Here is an 18183-nt window from a genome sequence, read left to right as displayed (position 1 = left end):
GACATCTTTGCTCTTCAACATTTTAAAAAGGTCTTGTGTAGCTAACAACAAAGATTGTTATTAGCTGCCATCAAGTTAGCTCATGACTCATGGTAACCCCATGCCCAATGGAAAGAAATGCTGCCAGTTTTACACCATCCATATGCTTGGTTGTGGATCACACCATTGTGATAGAGGGTTTTCATTGACAACCAATGTCCTCTAGAGATAATGTATCTAAATTGCTAGCACAGAGGTCAGATTATAGTAGTTCTTGATCATTGTTAGCTCTTGTTTTCTGTTTCACTTGTTTCTTTTTTACATTTTTTTTTCTTTTTACACTGTTTTACTTAATTCTCCTTTTTGTCTTATTTTTTAGTGGATGCACAAGGATTGTCTTCACTCATGGCCTTGGGATTAAGGTGCTTTCGCTTGGCCTACCCTGCCTTTTGCAACTCTGTTGCAGCCCTGAGCAGATCTGTTTCAGACATTACGCTGAAGACAGTGAATAGAAGACAAAATGGCTATAGGCAGTACATAGCCTATCCAGCATTACCAGTCCGTCATTTTGCTACCAAGAAAGCCAAAGGTAGAGACATAAAACATTTCCCCCACATCTCTCCTTTCTTATATTTAGTTCTTGCATTGTCATAACTGTAAGATATCTCAGAGATGTATTCAATTTCTTCCCTTGCTCATATAAGCAACTGGTGCTTCAGATAGTTCAGTTTTTTAGCTTGTAAAGTCATAATTGCAGAGGTGATATTAGAATCCAGGACCTGTTTTCCAATTACCATTATACACCTGCCTATTTTTTTTTGTGACTCAGAAAATGCTTCATTTCTTTCTTTTAGAAAATTAGAATAATTTGGAAATAGAGGTATAAATGCCAAGCAAACCAGATCAAGACATTCTCTCCTTATTGGGCAATATATGCTGCAAATAAAATTAAAACCAGAAGGTTGTTGGGTGAGGGTATATTATAGTGTGGATTTAGATGGATGATCTTAATGGCTTGTGTCATCCAAGAATGAGTCTTTGATGTACCGCAGGCTTCAGCTTAAATGTTACTTCCTCAGGGAAGTCTTCTTTGGCCTCTTAGACTAACTAGGTCAGGTCCCCTGTGACATGCCCTCATGCACACTGTATTTTACCTTTGGTATACTTATAGTACTAATTAATTAATTATTAATTACTTAGAAAATTGATAGCTTGCTATCTGTCTCCTCTGTTGGATCCTTTGAAGATAGGGACTATGTCTTTCTCTAAAAAGTACCTACCACAGGGACTGACACAAAATATTAGAAAATTTTATTGAATGAATGGATGAGTGACAGAAAATTGTCAAACAGACCCAGCTATTTGCAGAGATGGGTCAGAGAGTCCACTTCCAAGGATAGTGCTAGGAATATACTGTTGAATATTTTCCCCACTGATCGCCTTTTCTGTTTTCATGAAAACCTTCCCCATTCTGATAATAGAAAAACTAACACATTTCTAATAGTGTGCATTCATACTTACAAGACTTATATTCTGTTAATAGTGATAACTTTTAATCTGTGTTACATTATGGGGGTGTGGTGGCTTTAGAGGCTAAGCACTGGACTGCAAAACAAGGTTGGTAGTTCAAGCCCACCAACCATTCGTGGAAGAAAGAGGAAACTTACTGCTTGCGGAAAGATTTACAGCCTAGGAAACTTTATACAGGGTTGTCACTATGAGTCGCAACCAACTGGACAGCACTTAACAGTACAAAAACATGCTACGTTATATTTTACAGAAATTTTTAACATGTAATAATTTGAGCCTTATGTTTATTTAATGAAAAAATTATAATCATACAGTGAAGTACAGATCTCATCATTTCACGAATGAAGAGACTGAGGTACATTTGTAAGAAGTTTGTCTAGTTTGTGTCTAGTTGGTGGTGGAACTGGAAACCTGTAAATCCTGACACCTACATCATCTCAGTCTTCTAGTAGCTAGGCATTAACCAGTGTATAAGCAGCAGCTTTTTGTATTTTATTGGCTGTTCAATCTTTCTTCTTTGATTGTCTCTTTAAAAAGGTGGTTTGATTTTTTTTTTACTTTTAGATCTATTTGATTATTTCTGTATTATTATACTTTTTTGATTATATATGTTTCAGCTATCTTCTTTACTTTATGCTTTATTTCTGGTGTTATTTTGTTGTTATTGAACATAGGCTTTAAAATAAGTAATCATGTCTTTCTGTCATTTTCTTAATCACGTGTGCTTTTGTGTCTTTAAGAAATCCTTATACCACGGTCTTAACACTATTCTGTATTATAAACATTTAAAAATTATTTGCTCTTCATATTTGGTTTTTAATCCATATGCAATTTATTTCTGAATGTCATGTAAGGTAGAGAATCTGCCTTATGTTGGATATACGTATTTTAGTTCTATTAATTGTTTCAGCACCACTTATTGAATATACCATCCTTTATTCCCAGATCTGTAATGACCCTTTGCCATATGGCAAGTATGATTACGGAGTTATCAGTTTTTCCTTTTAATTCTGTTAATGTTGAGGCTATACTATTGGTTATATTTAAGCTTATAAATGTGTCTTTTTGGTGAATAATTTCTATTATTATTCTGAAGTTGTTGTTGTTAAGTGCTGTTGAATCATTTCTGACTCATAGAGATCCTATGTAGCTTTTCCAAGGCTGTAAATCTTGGTGGGAGCAGAAAAGCTCATCTTTCGCCCATGGAGCAATGGGTTGGCTGGAACTGCCAACCTTGTGGTTTGAAGTCCAGTATTTACCCTATAGAGTCAGCATGCTTCTGATTATTATGAAGTAACCTTTATTATTTATAGTGATGTATTTAATCTAATAAGACACTTAATTTCTATTATTATGATGATTTTTTGTTGCTATTAAGCGCCATTGAGTCATTCCCAACTCACAGTGACTCTGTATAGGATTTCCAAGGAGCACCTGGTGGGTTTGAACTGCCAGCCTTGCGGTTAGCAGTCCAGTGCTTATCCTACAGTGCTATACCATGACTCCCATTATGGAGTAACCCATATTATTTCTAATAATGCATTAATCTTAAAATCTACTTCATTTAATAATAACATAGCTACAACAGTTTTCTTTTGGTTAATATTTGTTACTGTTATTTTCTTTTCCTATGTATACAATTTTCTGTGTTTTTGGAAACTTGCTTATAATTGTATATGGCTGGTTTTAAAAAAAAATCTCACAGAGAATCACTTAACTTTATGTAGGAATTTTGGTCCATTTATATTTATTGTGATTGCTGAACACATTTACTTATTTTTATATTTCTATCATTTTATTTTGTATTTTAATGTGGTTTTTCTTTGTTTATTTTTTCTCTCCTTTTTCTGTTGGATTAATCAAGTTTATTTCCCTTTTTCATCTCTTCTGATTTGGAAGTTATACATTCAATTTTTTTTATTGTTTTGATGGCTACCCCTAATTTCTTTAACTTACAGAATTAAGAAAAAAACTTGGGACTGTAAAATAGTACAGCCATTTTGGAAGACAGTCTGGAAGTTTCTTATAAAACTTAACATATGAGGTTACGTCAAAAAAATAATGTGTCAAAAACCGTAGAAAAGTTTATTGAACAGAAATATCAAAATGTGAAACTATTGTTCCTTGACATAACCTCCATTTAGGTGTATGCACTTCTAAAGGTGGTGTTTCCATCTCTGTAGCCATTCCTTGAAGAATTCTGTGCTCTTCAATTTGCACCATGTCAAAATTGCAGCCTCTTTGATTATGTTTGTGACATTGATCTTAAATTGTTCTCTGTAGTTGTAGCTCATTATGTAGTTGTAGCTATATAATATTTCATTGTGTGAATATACCACTACAAGGGGCTTTCAAAAGTTCATGGAAAAATGGAATTAAAAGCTAATGAAATTTTCCCAGTAACTTTTTGGAACTTCCTCATATGTATCCATTCTAATATTATAATTAAAAATTTTTAATATGTCTACTTAAAGTCCTGGTGTGGTACTGTACGATAAAGCACTGAACTTCAAGGTTGGTTTGACCTGTAAGGTTGGCAGTTCAAACCCATTACTGCTCCTTGGAAGCCCTGTACAGTGTTTCAATGATTTAAACAAAAACAACTTGATTTAAAAAGCCTTAAGTTTATCATTACCTCTTTTTCCTAAATGATATGAGGACCCTGGACATTTTTAGCTTTGATCATCCTTTTCTTTCTTATTTGTAATTACTGTAATTATTACTCATTATTTTAATTCCATCTTGCTTTTAACCCTCTCTGGGATTAAATTAAGTTGTTTTATTGATACTGTTTTGCATCCCAGTACTCTTTTACATTTGTCACACTGACAGTGTTTTTTGCCTACCATTGTTGCTTTTCATTCCTTCCTGATGCATTCTGTTTCCTTCTTCTTGAAGTATATCCTTTAGTATTTATTAACATGAACCAATAAAACTAAGCCATTAACCACCAAACCATTGCTGTCAATGATGATTCTGACTCATAGCAACCCAGAGGAGAACTGCCTCTAAGGATTTCCAAGGCTGTTACCTTTATGGAAGCAGACTGCCATGTCTTTTCCCCATAGAGTCACTGGTGGGTGTGAAATGCTTACCTTTCAGTTAACAGCTGAGCACTTAGCCTCCGTGCCACCAAGGTTCCTTAGTAAAGTGAAGGTTTGATAATGTCTGTATTTCTGAAAATAACTTTTGCTCTCTTTTACTGTTAAAATAATAGTCTAGTTGGGCAAAGAATTGTAGGTTGACCTTTGTTTTACCCTTTAAGTATTTTGAAGATGGTATTTCCATTGTTTCTAGCTTCTTTTGTTGGTCTTGGAAAGTATCAGAGGGCATCAAAAAGTTTGTGGAAAAATTCCATTTTCTTTGAAATCCATTTTTCAATGAACTTTTTGAAGCCCCTTGTATGCTTATCATTTAAAAATTTGATGTTTTATGGATAATTTGTCTTTTGTTTTTTGATTACTTTTAGTATCTCTTTATCCTTGGTTTTCTGTACTCACAGATGTCTAGATATGGACTTTTAAAAATGTACGTACACCGAAGCACTCAGAAATATATAACCATTCAAACAACCAAACAAGCCTGCCACCCGGCCGTCAGCACACAATCCCTTTCTCCCTCCCTGAGTCCAGAGTCCCCAGCTGTTCCATATCTCCTTGTCATTGTCTCTGCCTCCATCTCTTGCATCAAAAGGATCCCGCACTCCGCTGTTCTCCTTTGATGGTCACAGCGTCCTCTGTTCCTGGACTGCAAGATCAACCACTTCCCCTCCTTTTGTTACAAAATGTCTACCTTTGCATTTGCAACATTAACAATCAGTCCTGATAGCAGGTATTCACTGTTGAACCACAAGAGTCTTATCCCCATCTCCTTTCACCAGCCCTGTCCAGACAAGTTGTAAACCACTTAGCAGAGATTCTATCTTCCCCCGCACCCTCTGAAACCAGGCTCCTTAAAAGCCCGCAAGCCAGTCACTTCGTACCTTGGTAGTTCCCCCATTTTGGGTAGCCCATTTCTAAGTTGCCCATCCCTGTCAACCCTGAATACTGAGGATGTGGGAATGATACTTGCTGTAAAGATTTGTTCCCTCTTTTGAGCTACTACATCCGTAAGTATAGGTCAAGTTCATCAAATTGTAGCAGATTACTCTTTTATTCTAGTCAAATTCTGATCATCCAGCCATTGAAGCTGGGTCAAATGAGTACCATCTGCAAGTATGGGTGTTCTTGTGAATCTCCCCTCACTTCATATAAGCTGGACGCTTCACTCTCCACTCTAGTAGATTGGAACTTTCTTTTATTTATCCTATTTGGAATTTGTATTTCTGAATCTGAAGATTCATATCTTTTTGGATGGTTAACTTGGGTAAACCACTTAAGTTACTTGTGCCTCAGATTTCTCACTTATACACTGGGGACAATAATAATCCTTATTCTTTTTACCATGGGTAGCTGCCTTGAATATTAAATAGAATAGTTGACTTGTAATTGCATTGCAAATTATACTATGCTGTACAGCTAGCACAGACTCCAAGTCATTATAGGTATTCGATAAAATTTGAATTAACTCAATAAATATGTGTTGATGTTCAGTGAATAAGTTGTAAGATAACATTATCCATTAGTCTTAAGTTTTCTTCTTCTTCGCCCATTCCACCATAAAGAAACCCAGTAATATTTATATCACTCATAAGAATGATCTATCTATATATACACTATAGAACATATGTAAAAATCACTTTGATTGTTTAGACATGTTCTAATTTTTATTCACCTCCCAGTGCTATAGATTTTCTTACAAATAAGCCATTGTTGTTGATTTTCTAAAAGATGAGCTGTTGTCACTACTACTGGTAGCTACATTTAATGTCTCCAAACTATTGTTGATCCTTTTGTCTAGTCATCAGGTACTTTGCATATCCTTGTCATACTATCCTTTTTTTTTTTTTTTTCCATGCTATCCATTTTTAAATGAATCAGTATGTTTCCTGTCTCTCCAGTTAGATTATTTGGAGACTGTCTAGTAGAAACTTCATGGGTTTCAAATTAGGCAGATCTGAAACCATAACCTGGCTTTTACATATGTCAACCTAGTGATGTTTGCTTAGTAAGTCACTTTACCTTTGTCATTCTGTGTTTTTTTTCTGAAAATTAAGTAATTAATTTATTGTGGAGCACCTGCTGTGTAATGTTCTTTTTACATATTTGGATCACATTACTTGTATCTTTATAGCGTTCTTTCACTGTAGCTATTATCCCTGTTTTACAGGTTGAGAACCTAACAGAAAGGTAGAATAACTTGCCCAAGTTCATGAAGCTAGTATGCATCATAGCCACAATTTAAACTTGGGGCATCTGATTGCAAAGCTTGTACCTTCATTAATAAATCTGACAAAGTGTTTCTCATAGTGCTTGGACCTAGTTGATATTTAGTAAATGTAGGTTCATTTTGAGGGCTGTGATAGTGTTTTATAATTTTCTTGGACTTGCCATTTTTTTTTTTCTATACACAGTAGGCACTCTATAACTAATTACTTATTGTCTTTGTTTAAGCTGCTGTCCTTTTATTCACTGAATGTTGACTTTCTAGCCAAAGGAAAAGGACAGTCCCAAACCAGAGTGAATATTAACACGGCCTTGGTTGAGGATATAATCAACTTGGAAGAGGTAGATGAAGAAATGAAGTCTGTGATGGAAACACTCAAGGATAATTTCAATAAGACTCTTAATATAAGGACCTCACCAGGTTAGTGCCTTATCTGGTGTTTCAGGGAGGGGCATAGTGAAAAAAGTATGGCTTTGGCAGAGCTGAGTTTTAGTCCTAGCTTTGCCACTTACAAACTGGTGGCCATGGGTGGTTATTCTACTTCTCTTATCCTCTGTGTCTTTGTCTAAAAATAGGGATACAGTGCTTACCTCATAGGGTTAGGCTGAGCATTGTATTAAATGAGGTGATATATATATAAGTTGTACAGTGTATAGCACATATTTAACACTGAATTTATACATTTAACTAATAGTTGTCTACTATGAATCAGACATTGTGCTAGTGTACACTGGTAAGCAAAAATAGTATGGTTTTGTTCTCCTGGAATTATCCTGTTAAGAAATGGGAACTAGTATTCTGAATGTGTTACTGTATAAATGATCTGGGGGCATTGTCTGACTTCTTCTAACTTCACAAGGGAGAGGAGAATCAATACCAACAGCCCAGTGCTTATTCCTGTCTACTTCTCTGCTGGGTTTTATAATTTGTTGCAGTGGCCTCATAGAACTCATACAAACGATTCTCACAATTACGGGGCTTTGTTCTGGAAGTAACAGGATACAATTCAGGTCGGAAATAACTCGGGGTACAGTTCTTTGGTCAGTACAGCTTCTTAACTGTGCTCGCAGGTATACCTCTTCCTGGTCCTAGGCCTTTTGGTGAAAAGATACAGAGCTGATGCACACCTTTCCTGATATTAAGCCATGCAGTATCCCTTGTTATGTTTGAACGACTGCCTCTTAGTCTATGTACAGGTTCTGCGCGAGCACAGTTAAGTGTTCTGGAATTCCCATTCTGTGCAATGTTGTCCATAACTTGTTATGTTCCACACAGTTGAATGCCTTTGTGTAGTCAACAGAACACAGGAAAGCATCTTTCTGGAAACCTTAGTGGGAACCAAATGACTGCAAACTTGCCCGCTTACGGCATTTCTGTACCCCTGAGCTTGACCAGGAAGATTCTGTTTGGGTTAATAACTTCCTGAAAGTGACTTTTCTAAGTGGGAAATGTCAGAACTGTCCAGGAGAACTGCTTGCAGATGTGATGGAGAAGTGAGTTGTCAGCTAATGGTGCAGGCAGGCAGGAAAAATCCAATTGCTGTTAAATTGGCCTTTTGGAAATTGCCATCATCCTAGAGTTAAGCCCAGGACCCCCTCTGAAGGTGTCTGTGGGAGTTTGGGCTGCTTCCACTGCATCTTGGTTGAGATAGTTTATAAGGAAACGAAAAAATATTTAATGAACTTGTTCTTAAGAAAACCGTTACAGCTGCATTTATAAACACCATCAGAAGCATACTGAGTTGAGATGAGATCCATTGCGAAACCGAAGACCATTCCCCTTATTTGTCAATTTTAGACTGGGGCATTTCTGCCTTTGTTGACAGTAGAGCGTGCCATTCAATCTCTCCCAACTGTTTATTTTAAACTTGCTTATTATTTTAGGTATGAAACTGATAAAGTGCTCTGTCTCCCTTGTGCTTTCTGGCCTGTTAACATTCTGCAGCCGAAACCAGAGAACAGTTTGAGAGTTGCTCAGGGAGAAATGTGATACTTAAAATTAGCCAGCAAGCTCCACTCATGTTGAACTTAAAAAGATGATGGGCCTGGAAAGAGGTTGGGAGTGTAATTTGTTAAATGTTAACCTCTGAGAAAATGAGGGCCAAGAATGAGGCTCAGGGAGATTCTCGCTGGGGACAGATTGAGGGAAAAGGATTTGATGCATTATGTCGATATAGATTTAGGGACTAGGAACCGCCAAAATTGCATACTGAAAAGCCCATGTTGGGTCTTATGTGGCAAAGGATGTTATGGCAAATCAGGAAGGCTGAATTAAGATCCTTTTCAAAAGGCCTCCCGTTGGTATTTCCTCTTTGCGTCTTTCTTTTCAGGGTTATGTTTGTGTAACATTCTATGTAGAATTTAGGGTCAGGAAGAGACTGGGTATAACGGGCTGAACTTATAAATCATCTTTTTTGCCAGATTCTTATAAATCACATTTCATTACCATCTGAACCAGCCTGCACGTTTCGTCTGACACCTACATCTGTCCGACGATTGCTGTCTCCAAGACAGTTGACCCTTAATTTTAAACTATTGTCTAAGATACAGGTTGCTGTGACTCGTACAGCACTTAACAAGAAAGATACAGGTTTACTTGCTCGTTCATTCTTGCCCTCTGTTTTATCCATCCATTCATTCATCCCTCCATACATTTATTCATTCACCACAGCATTACTAAGCACTTACTTGTGTAGATTAACTTTTAATAGGTGCTATTATAGAGTCCTGGTATAATGTTGTAGGGTGAACACTGGACTGCTAACTGCAAGGATTCACATCTACCAGCCACTCCTTGAAAACCCTATATAGGGTCGCTATGAGTCAGAGCTGACTCGACTGCACTTAATAACAACAAATCATAGGATCCCTGGTGGCGCAGGAGTAAGTGCTTGGCTGTTAACCAAAATGTCAGTGGTTTGAACCCACCAGCCACTCTGTGGAAGACAGGTGTAGCAGTCAGCTTCCGTAAAGATTACAGTCTTGGAAACCCTCAGGCGCAGTTCTACTCTGTCCTGTATGCTGCTATGAATTAGAATTGACTCAGTGGCAGTGAGTAATGGTAGGGTCACTGTGAGTTGGAACCAACTTGATAACATACAACAGCGACAGTGGAGGCAGAGAGAAAAGACATTGTCCCCACCTTCTAGGAGCCTAATGTAAAAGAACAAGCAAATAACCCCACATGTATAAACCATTACAGCAAAGCTGACTGAAAGACCTTGACTTTGGAGTGAATCAGACTTGAGATTGAATCCTGGCTCCATTATTAAGAACTGTTGTGACCTTGGGCAAGTTACTCTCTATTTTTCAGGTTTCTCGTATGTAAAATGGTAGAACTAGTAACACCTATCTCCAAGGAGTCCTGGTGTGCTGCTGGAGGATAAGTCCTGGACTGCTAACTGCAAGCTTGTCAGTTCAGCCCCATCTATACAGGACCACTGTGAGTTAGAATCTACTCAACAACGCCTAACACCAATCTCATAGGGTTATTGTGAGAAGGAAACAAATCATTGAAAGCATTTAGTACAATATTTTGCTCGTAGGAAGTACTCAGTAAATATTGACTATTATTATCATTATTAGAGTGTTCATAAGGTACTTGTATGGTGGTGATCATGTGCCATTAAGTTGGTTCCAACTCATAACGACCCTGTATAGGGTTTCTGAGAATATAAATCTTTACAGAAGCAGAAAGCCTCATTTTTCTCCCATGGAGTAACTGGTAGATTCGAACTGCTAACTTTGCAGTTAGCAACTCAACTCATAACCCACTACACTATCAGGGTTCCTTTTATAGGATACTTCTTGTTGTTGTAAATGTCGTTGAGTTGTTTCCGACCCACAGTGACCCTGTATAGGGTTTCTAAGGAGCATAGAACATAAAAAAATTTTTTTTTTTTTTAAGTTTATAAAAGAGCCCTGTGATGGCACTGTAGGATAAGCACTGGAATGCTAATCTCAGGGTTGGTGGATCAAACTAACAGTACCAACAACCTAGCCTAGAAAGTAAGACAAGATATCTAGAATTAATTGCTATATGCTGTTGTTTAGTACCATTGATTCAGTTCAACTCATTGTGATCCTGTATAGGGTTTCTGAGGAGCGGCTGGTGAATTTGAACCACTGACTGACTTTTTAGTCTAGTGCTTATTCTATAGCACCACACCAGGACTTCAGATGCTACTATTTGTTGTTGTTGTTAGGTGCCTTCAAGTCGGTACTGATTCACAGCTACCCTATGCACAACAGAACGAAACACTGCCTGATCCCAGGCCAACTTCACAATTGTTGCTACGCTTGAGCCCATTGATGCTGCCACTTTGCCAATACATCTTGCTGGGGGTCTTCCTCTTTTTCTCTGACCTTCCACCTTACCAAACATGATATCCTTCTCCAGCTACTGTCATTCCTGACAATATGTCCGAAGTATGAGAGAAGATGTTTGGCCAACCTGGCCTCCAAGGGGCACTTTGGCTGCATTTCTTCCAACACAGATCTGTTGATATAGCTGAGGGTTAAAGAATGAGCAGGAGTTATCTGAACAAAAGGAGTTACACAAGAGTCCTAAGGCAAGAGAGGACAGAGTATATTAGAGAAATTATATGTAGGTTCCTTTGGTTAAAACCTAAAAGAAAGTCAAGAAGTAGTAATAATAGTTAACATGTATTGGGGACTTTCATATGCCAAGATATAGTTATAAGTGTTTTAGATACACTTATTTCTTTTAATCATCTTAACAGCCTTGTAAGAACAATGTTTATACCCCATTCACACATCAGGAAATGGAGGTCTGGGAGGGTGACGGGATCTATCCAGGGTTACACAATCAAGAAGTGATGGGGTTGGTATATGAACCCAGGTCACCTGTGTTTGGAATCATGGAAATTCTTACCATTTTACCTCCTGGATTCATCTAGGTGGGAGCTAGTAGTGTCAACCTTCTGTCTTGTGATGACATTGAATTTAGTTGAACATGTCAAGTCAGATCCTTGGGCCATAAGATGGTATTGCAGAATTCTAACATGAATTTGCTAGGACAACGCTAGTTGTACAAAAGACTCATCTCCCCCTTTATCTTTGTGTGTCAAAATAAGCTCATTCTAGTTCTCATTTACACAGGAAATCAGGGAATTTAAATAACGCTCCTCGTCCATCTATAACTATAGCTTTATTTGATTGCCTTCTTAGGTTTCTGAAAATTTTTGCCTAGGGTTTTTCAGAGTTCAAATATCAATGAAAATGTTGAGATCCAGGAAAACACTGAAGTGTACATGGTATTGTGTTGCTTGCTTTTCTTTTCAAGGTACTTGTTTCTGAAGGGAATCTAAGTGCCAAAATCAAGGTGGTATAAGCGAAGCTGCATGGCAGAATCATACGGTGAATTAAAAAAGAAGAATTTCAACCCTCCCAACCCCCATTACAGGCCTCCATTCCATCACAGAACCTGGATATCTAGCAGGGGTGTGTGGTAGAGCCAGGAAGCTTTGCTTAACAAGTCTCTTGTGATTCTGATGGACAGCTAAATTTAATTCCAGTGGTATAAGGAAGAAGGAGCCCTGGGGACAAGGGAGATTAAAGCACTTGACTTCGAATCATATGTGCAGCAATTGAAACCCATCAGCTGCTTCTCAGGAGAAAGCTGTTAACAGTCTGCTTCCATTAAATTCCAACCTTGGAAACTTGATGGCGCAGTTCCACTCTGCCCTCTAGGGTCAGTATGAGTTGAATTGATTCAATGGCAATGGATTTTGGGTTTGGGATAAGGAAAGAGCCTTGATTGTCATTGGAATTTAGCACACCTGATTTTTGGGTCTTAGTACTTGGTTGTTTTTCTTTTCGTTAGCTCTAGGAACTTGGGCCAGTCACGTAAACTCAATTTATCTCAGTTTTTCTCATCTATAAAGTGGGGAGAGCGTTACAATATTACAGGGTGGATATGAGAACTAAGAGGTATCTTCTCATACGTATGAGGAGAGCTTCAAAAATTTTAAGGGAAAATGAAAATAGGATTTTTTTCTGGTAGCGTAGTGGTTACAAATCGAGCTGCGAACCTTAGGGTCAGTGGTTCGAAACTACCAGCCGCTCCGCAGGAGAAAGATTTACACCCTCGGAAACCCTGTACAGGGTCGCTATGGGTCGGAACCGACTCAACGGCACTTAACAACAACAAACAACAACACAATTTTGAAGCCCCCTTATATTTTACTACTTCACTGTAGGGTAAGCACTGGAATGTTAAACACAAGGTTGGCTGTTCAAACCCACCAGTTGCTCTGAGGGAGAAAGACAAGGCTTTTTGTTCCTGTAAAGGTTTACAGCCCTGTAAGACCTCAAGGTCGGTTTGAACCACAAGGTTGGCGGTTCAAACCTTACCAGCCTCTCTTTGGAAACCCTATAGAGGGTCGCTATAAGTCAGAACCAACCCAACGACACCTAACAACAACAGTGAATATTGGTGTGAGTATGCTTAGAAATCAGCTAAATCTAGGTGGATAGGGACCTAGATGTGGTGATATGAAGGTCCTTTGAATTAAAAAAAAAAAAAAAACTGACTGCCATCGAGTCGATGCCAACTCATAGTGACCTCCGAGGCTGTAAAGCAGTATGGGTGCAGAATGCCTCCTCTTTCTCCTGTGGACTGGCTGGTAAGTTTGCACTGCTGACCTTGCTCCTACCCTTGAATTCTAAGAGCGTATCATTTTTCTTTAGGATCCCTTGATAATATCACTGTGGTAACTGCTGATGGAAAGCTTGCTTTAAACCAGATCGGCCAGATCTCCATGAAGTCACCACAGCTGATTTTGGTGAACATGACCAGCTTCCCTGAGGTAAGGTGGCATGCTAACAGGGTCCTTCTCCATGGGCTCTTTTGGAATAGAAGTAGCTGTGTCAGGTTAGGAGGAGGTGTTTCTCCAGCTTGGAAGAAAAAGAAGAGAGAAGACATAATAAAGAGGACAGAGAAAGTAGAGGCTTTCTGCTCCCGTAAATATTTATAGCCTTGGAAACCCTGTGCAGGGTTGCTATGGGTTGGAACCGACTCGACGGCCCTTAACAATAAAGATAAGAAAGGTGAGCAGTTCAAACCCACCAGCTGTTCCTCGAAAACCCTAGACAGGGTCCCTATGAGTCAGAACTGACTCAATGGCACTTAACGACAATAACAACAAGTATAAGGAAAAACTCTTCCTGTTTCTGAATTCTCTTTTTGTTAAACTCAGATGCTATAGGAGCCAGACAGATAATTTGAATACTGAACGAGACCCCATCTAAGAAAAAGAAGAATGGAAATGAAGTGTTGGGTACCTGCAGTGGTGTGGAAGCGACTGTGGTAACTGGAAAGCCTGTGCCTTGTCTGAGGGGCCGGCCTGGCCTTAGCTCCCACTGATCATTAACAGACAGATACGTAGTCCTAGCAGTCAGCGCTACTGGATATTGCAATTTTGTTTCCAGAAGCAACTGGTAACCCAAGTTTTTATGTGAGGTCTTTGTTCATTAAATGTTGATAACTAATTCACTTTTTAAAAGACTATGAGGCAAAGAAAGCGCATTAATGGGCTAGCTCTGCTCTGTTGGCCACCAGTCTGTAAACTCTGCGTTAGTATCTGGAGCAGTCCTCTCAGGAATTCACATTCCTTTCAAACTGGACTGGCCATTGCAGGATAGCACACAGAACACAGTGCTACCAAGGTTGGAAGGTGGGTTGTATTCAGCCATTGCAACCATGAGATATTATGGTTCTCAGTCTACTTGAGAAAGGTAATTGGGCTTTTCCTTATTGGTCTAGTAGGAATTGGCCTATATCAGTTCCTAGAAAACCTGGCATGTAGTCGCACCTCTACTACCAACAGGTTGTTGATCCAGCTGCTTTACTTTTTGGGCTTCCATTCTTCATGAGGTGACAAGAATTTGAAATTCCTTCCTGTTCTGATTGTCTGTTTCAATAATTCTATCCTGAAGAAAGTCCAAGCTTGGTTAGAGATCTGAGAATGAGAAAGCCCTTGCTGTGAATATATGGTTTTAAATCAGAGGGCTTTTTTAGCCAACATGCCAGGCGTACTCTTACTCACCACTCCCCCATTCCATTCCATATTGCAGGTAAAGTGAGCTTTTAAAAGTCTATGTTGTATCATGCCATTCCCATGGTGGGTATTTATCACTGGCTTAGTCAAGGATATGTGTGTTTTTTCCAGTCTTCTTTTGGACCACTTTCCTCCTTGTGTTCCCCAAACACACTGCGCCCTTTCCATCCTCAAGGCCTTGGTGATGCATATGCTTTTCCCTTTGCTTGCAACACTCTTGTCTGGCTAGTTGCTGTTCATATTTCAGGTCATAGTTTAAATGCCACATTCTCAGGGTAACTTCCCTTAATCTTTCCAATGTAAATTATTACTCCATACTAAACTTGCACATAGCGTAATCCTTTTTCTTCACTGCACTGATTACTATTAATCGTTGCAGTTACTTGCATGTTTATTTTTCATTTCACGTTCACTAGATTGTTATTGTTGTTAAGTGCTGTCCAGTCGATTCTGACTCATAGCGACCCTGTATAGAGTTTCCGAGGAGTGGCTGGTGGGTGTAAACCACTGGCCTTGTGGTTCAAACTGATCTTGCGGTCCAGTACCTAGCCTACAGAGCCACACCAGGATTCTTTTCACTTGAGTATAAGTTTGGAATGTAAGAATCATATCTTACTTATCCATTGTGCTCAGCAACTAACAAAGTACCTGGCACATGGAAGCACTTAGTAAATTTTCTTCAATGGGTTGGATCGTTGTCATTAGGTTCCGGGAAGGGAGATACTCATTTCTGGTGTTACTGAAGAGCAGCAGAAAGGAAACTATCAGCTTTTTCCCTTTCTGTTCCCCCTGAACCATTGAGGCATCTCCCTGATTCATCTAATCTAGGGCTTTGAAGTGGTTCATTTTGGTTCAACTCCCTGCTGAGGATTTTGCATTTATACCCCAGATATGTCAAGAAATTTGGAAGACAGCTATTTGACCAGTTGAGATTGGAAGACATCCATATTTGTGCCCATACCAAAGAGCAGTGACCCAATGGAATGCAGAAATGCCTGGACAATATCCTTAATATCACATGCAAGTAAAATCTTGCTAAAAATAATTCAGAAACGGCTGAAACAGTACATTGACAGGGAACTGCCAGAGGTTCGAGCCAGATTCAGCCAAGGACATGGAACAAGGCATATGTGCTTTATTGACTACACAAAGGTTTTTAATTGTGAGGATCATGACAAGCTATGGACAACATTGTGGAGAATTAGTATTCTGGAACACTGAATTGTACTCATGAAGAACCTGTCCACAGACCAAGAGGCAGTTGTTAGAACAGAACAAGGGAACATTGAATGGTTTAAAATTAGGAAAGGTGTGTGCCAGGGTTCTTTCACCATACTAATTCATTCTGTATGCTGAGCAAATAATTTGAGGAGCTGTATTATATGAAGAAAAACGTGGCGTCAGGATTGGAGGAAGACTCATTAACAACCTGCAAAATGTTGAGGATACAATCTTGCTTGCTGAAAGTGAAGAGGTCTTAACATACTTATTAATGATGATAAAAAACCACAGCCTCTGGTGTGGGTTGCATCTCAATGTAAAGAAAATAAAAATCCTCACCACTGGACCAATAAATAACATCAAAATAAATGGAGAAAAGATTGAAGTTGTCGAAGACAACACTCATGGAAGCAGCAGTCAAGAAATCCAATGATGTGTTGCATTAGGCAAATCTGCTGCACAAGATCTCTTTAAAGTGTTCAAGAGCAAAGATGTTCAAGAGCAGTTTATGGACTAAGGTGCGCCTGACCCAAGCCATGCTATTTTCATTAGCCTCATATGCATGTGAATAAAGAAGACTGTAGAAGAATTGATGCATTTGAGTTATGGTGTTAGAAGAGAATATTAAAAGTACCATGGACTGCCAGAAGAACAAACAAATCTGTATTGGAAGAAATACAGCCAGAGTTCTTTTTAGAAGCCAAGATGGCCAGACTTTGTCTCTCATACTTAAGTCATGTTATCAGGGGGACCAGTTCATCATGCTTGGTAAAGTCATTAGAAAAGAGGAAGACCCCCAGCAAGATGGATTGGGCTCAAGTGTAGCAATGATTGTGATGTTGGTGCAGGCCCAGGCAGTGTTTCATTCTGTTGTGCATAGGGTCACAAAAATGTAGATGCCCAGGTGACTAGGGATCTGTAAGAATCACCTGAGCAACTTGTTAAAATGTAGATTCTGGTTCAGTGTATTTGGGATGTGAAGGCAAATTCTCAGTAGTGGTGTGAACCAGAATGAACCGGTTCAAAGCCCTAATCTAACCCTATGGGCACTGCAAGCCAATTTAAGGAGTAGCCTAATTACACAGCTGGAAGACCTCATCAAGCAGATTGCTTTTCTGAGTCAGCCATGACTGTTATTAAATAGCAAATGACATGCATGGAGCAAGCACGTAATTGGCTACCAGAACATCTTATGAGGCAGGAAGAGGCATTAACAGCTTAATTTTTCTCATGAAGTTGGAGCATATTGTCATTTTTTAACCAAAGCATCTTGTCATTTCTCCTGATTGAAATTCTGAGGGTTTTGAAAGAAATCTTACAAGCATCTTGATAGAGAGGTTCATTTACAGGGACAGAGTGAGGAAGTGTCCTTTACATTGTCCTTTGAATTCCTTCATCTCATCTGGCGTATATATTAAACAAATAACTCTAACTAAACATTTCCTTCCTCCAGCTTAGAAGCTGTCCATACGAACCCAGGTTCATAGCTTCAAAATGTTGTGCTAATCCTCTCTGTGTTTATATAATCCCCTTCTGTTCCACATGCAGTTGACTTTCATTCCAAACCTGAGAATTTCTATGTCATGCGTAGTGACATGATGCAGATTTAAATGCATAATCTTTTCGAATGCATTGAAGACAGAAAATTGTGTTGCATTTGTTTAACATAACATGTTTCCTGCTTGATCAGTGATACCCACGCTTGCAGCCTTCCTCTAGAGTTAATGAAGGGAAAGAAAAGGAGATGAAAACCACAGTATGGTTTGAACAAAACAAGGCAAATTAGAAAAAATTCTCCAGACTGCACTGCTGCTTTTATGGAGGGAAGAGAACTAATATCCATTCAAATTATTGAATGGCACCGATTCAGTGGCACTTCACAACAACAACTGTGTTGCCAACCACTTTTTCATGTTTGAGTCATGTGATCAACACAGTACTCTCTAAAATTAAACAGTATTCATTCCATTTTGTACATGAGGAAACCGAGGCTCAGAGAACTAAAATATCTCCTTAGGTTTATACTCTTTTTTTTTTTTTTTTTTTTT

At 38.7% G+C, this 18183-nt stretch overlaps 1 protein-coding gene across 1 annotated transcript in view; it reads left to right on the top strand.

The window, feature by feature from the left end:
* The first annotated feature begins 364 nt into the window (after window positions 1–364).
* The window catches only part of MRRF (mitochondrial ribosome recycling factor), a 67704-nt gene continuing 49885 nt past the window's right edge, over window positions 365–18183 (top strand). Inside the window, exons 1-3 of the mRNA XM_006865654.1 lie at window positions 365–568; window positions 7099–7254; window positions 13545–13663. Of these exons, the coding sequence (XP_006865716.1) occupies window positions 385–568; window positions 7099–7254; window positions 13545–13663 (459 nt within the window). The 5' untranslated portion in view covers window positions 365–384. The remainder of the gene's footprint in view (window positions 569–7098; window positions 7255–13544; window positions 13664–18183) is intronic.

The sequence above is a fragment of the Chrysochloris asiatica genome, unplaced genomic scaffold (genome assembly GCF_000296735.1).
Source record: "Chrysochloris asiatica unplaced genomic scaffold, ChrAsi1.0 scaffold00081, whole genome shotgun sequence".
Lineage (NCBI taxonomy): Eukaryota > Metazoa > Chordata > Mammalia > Afrosoricida > Chrysochloridae > Chrysochloris > Chrysochloris asiatica.
The sequence above is the reverse complement of the archived record's forward strand: the minus strand, read 5'-3'. Positions and strand labels throughout refer to the sequence as shown.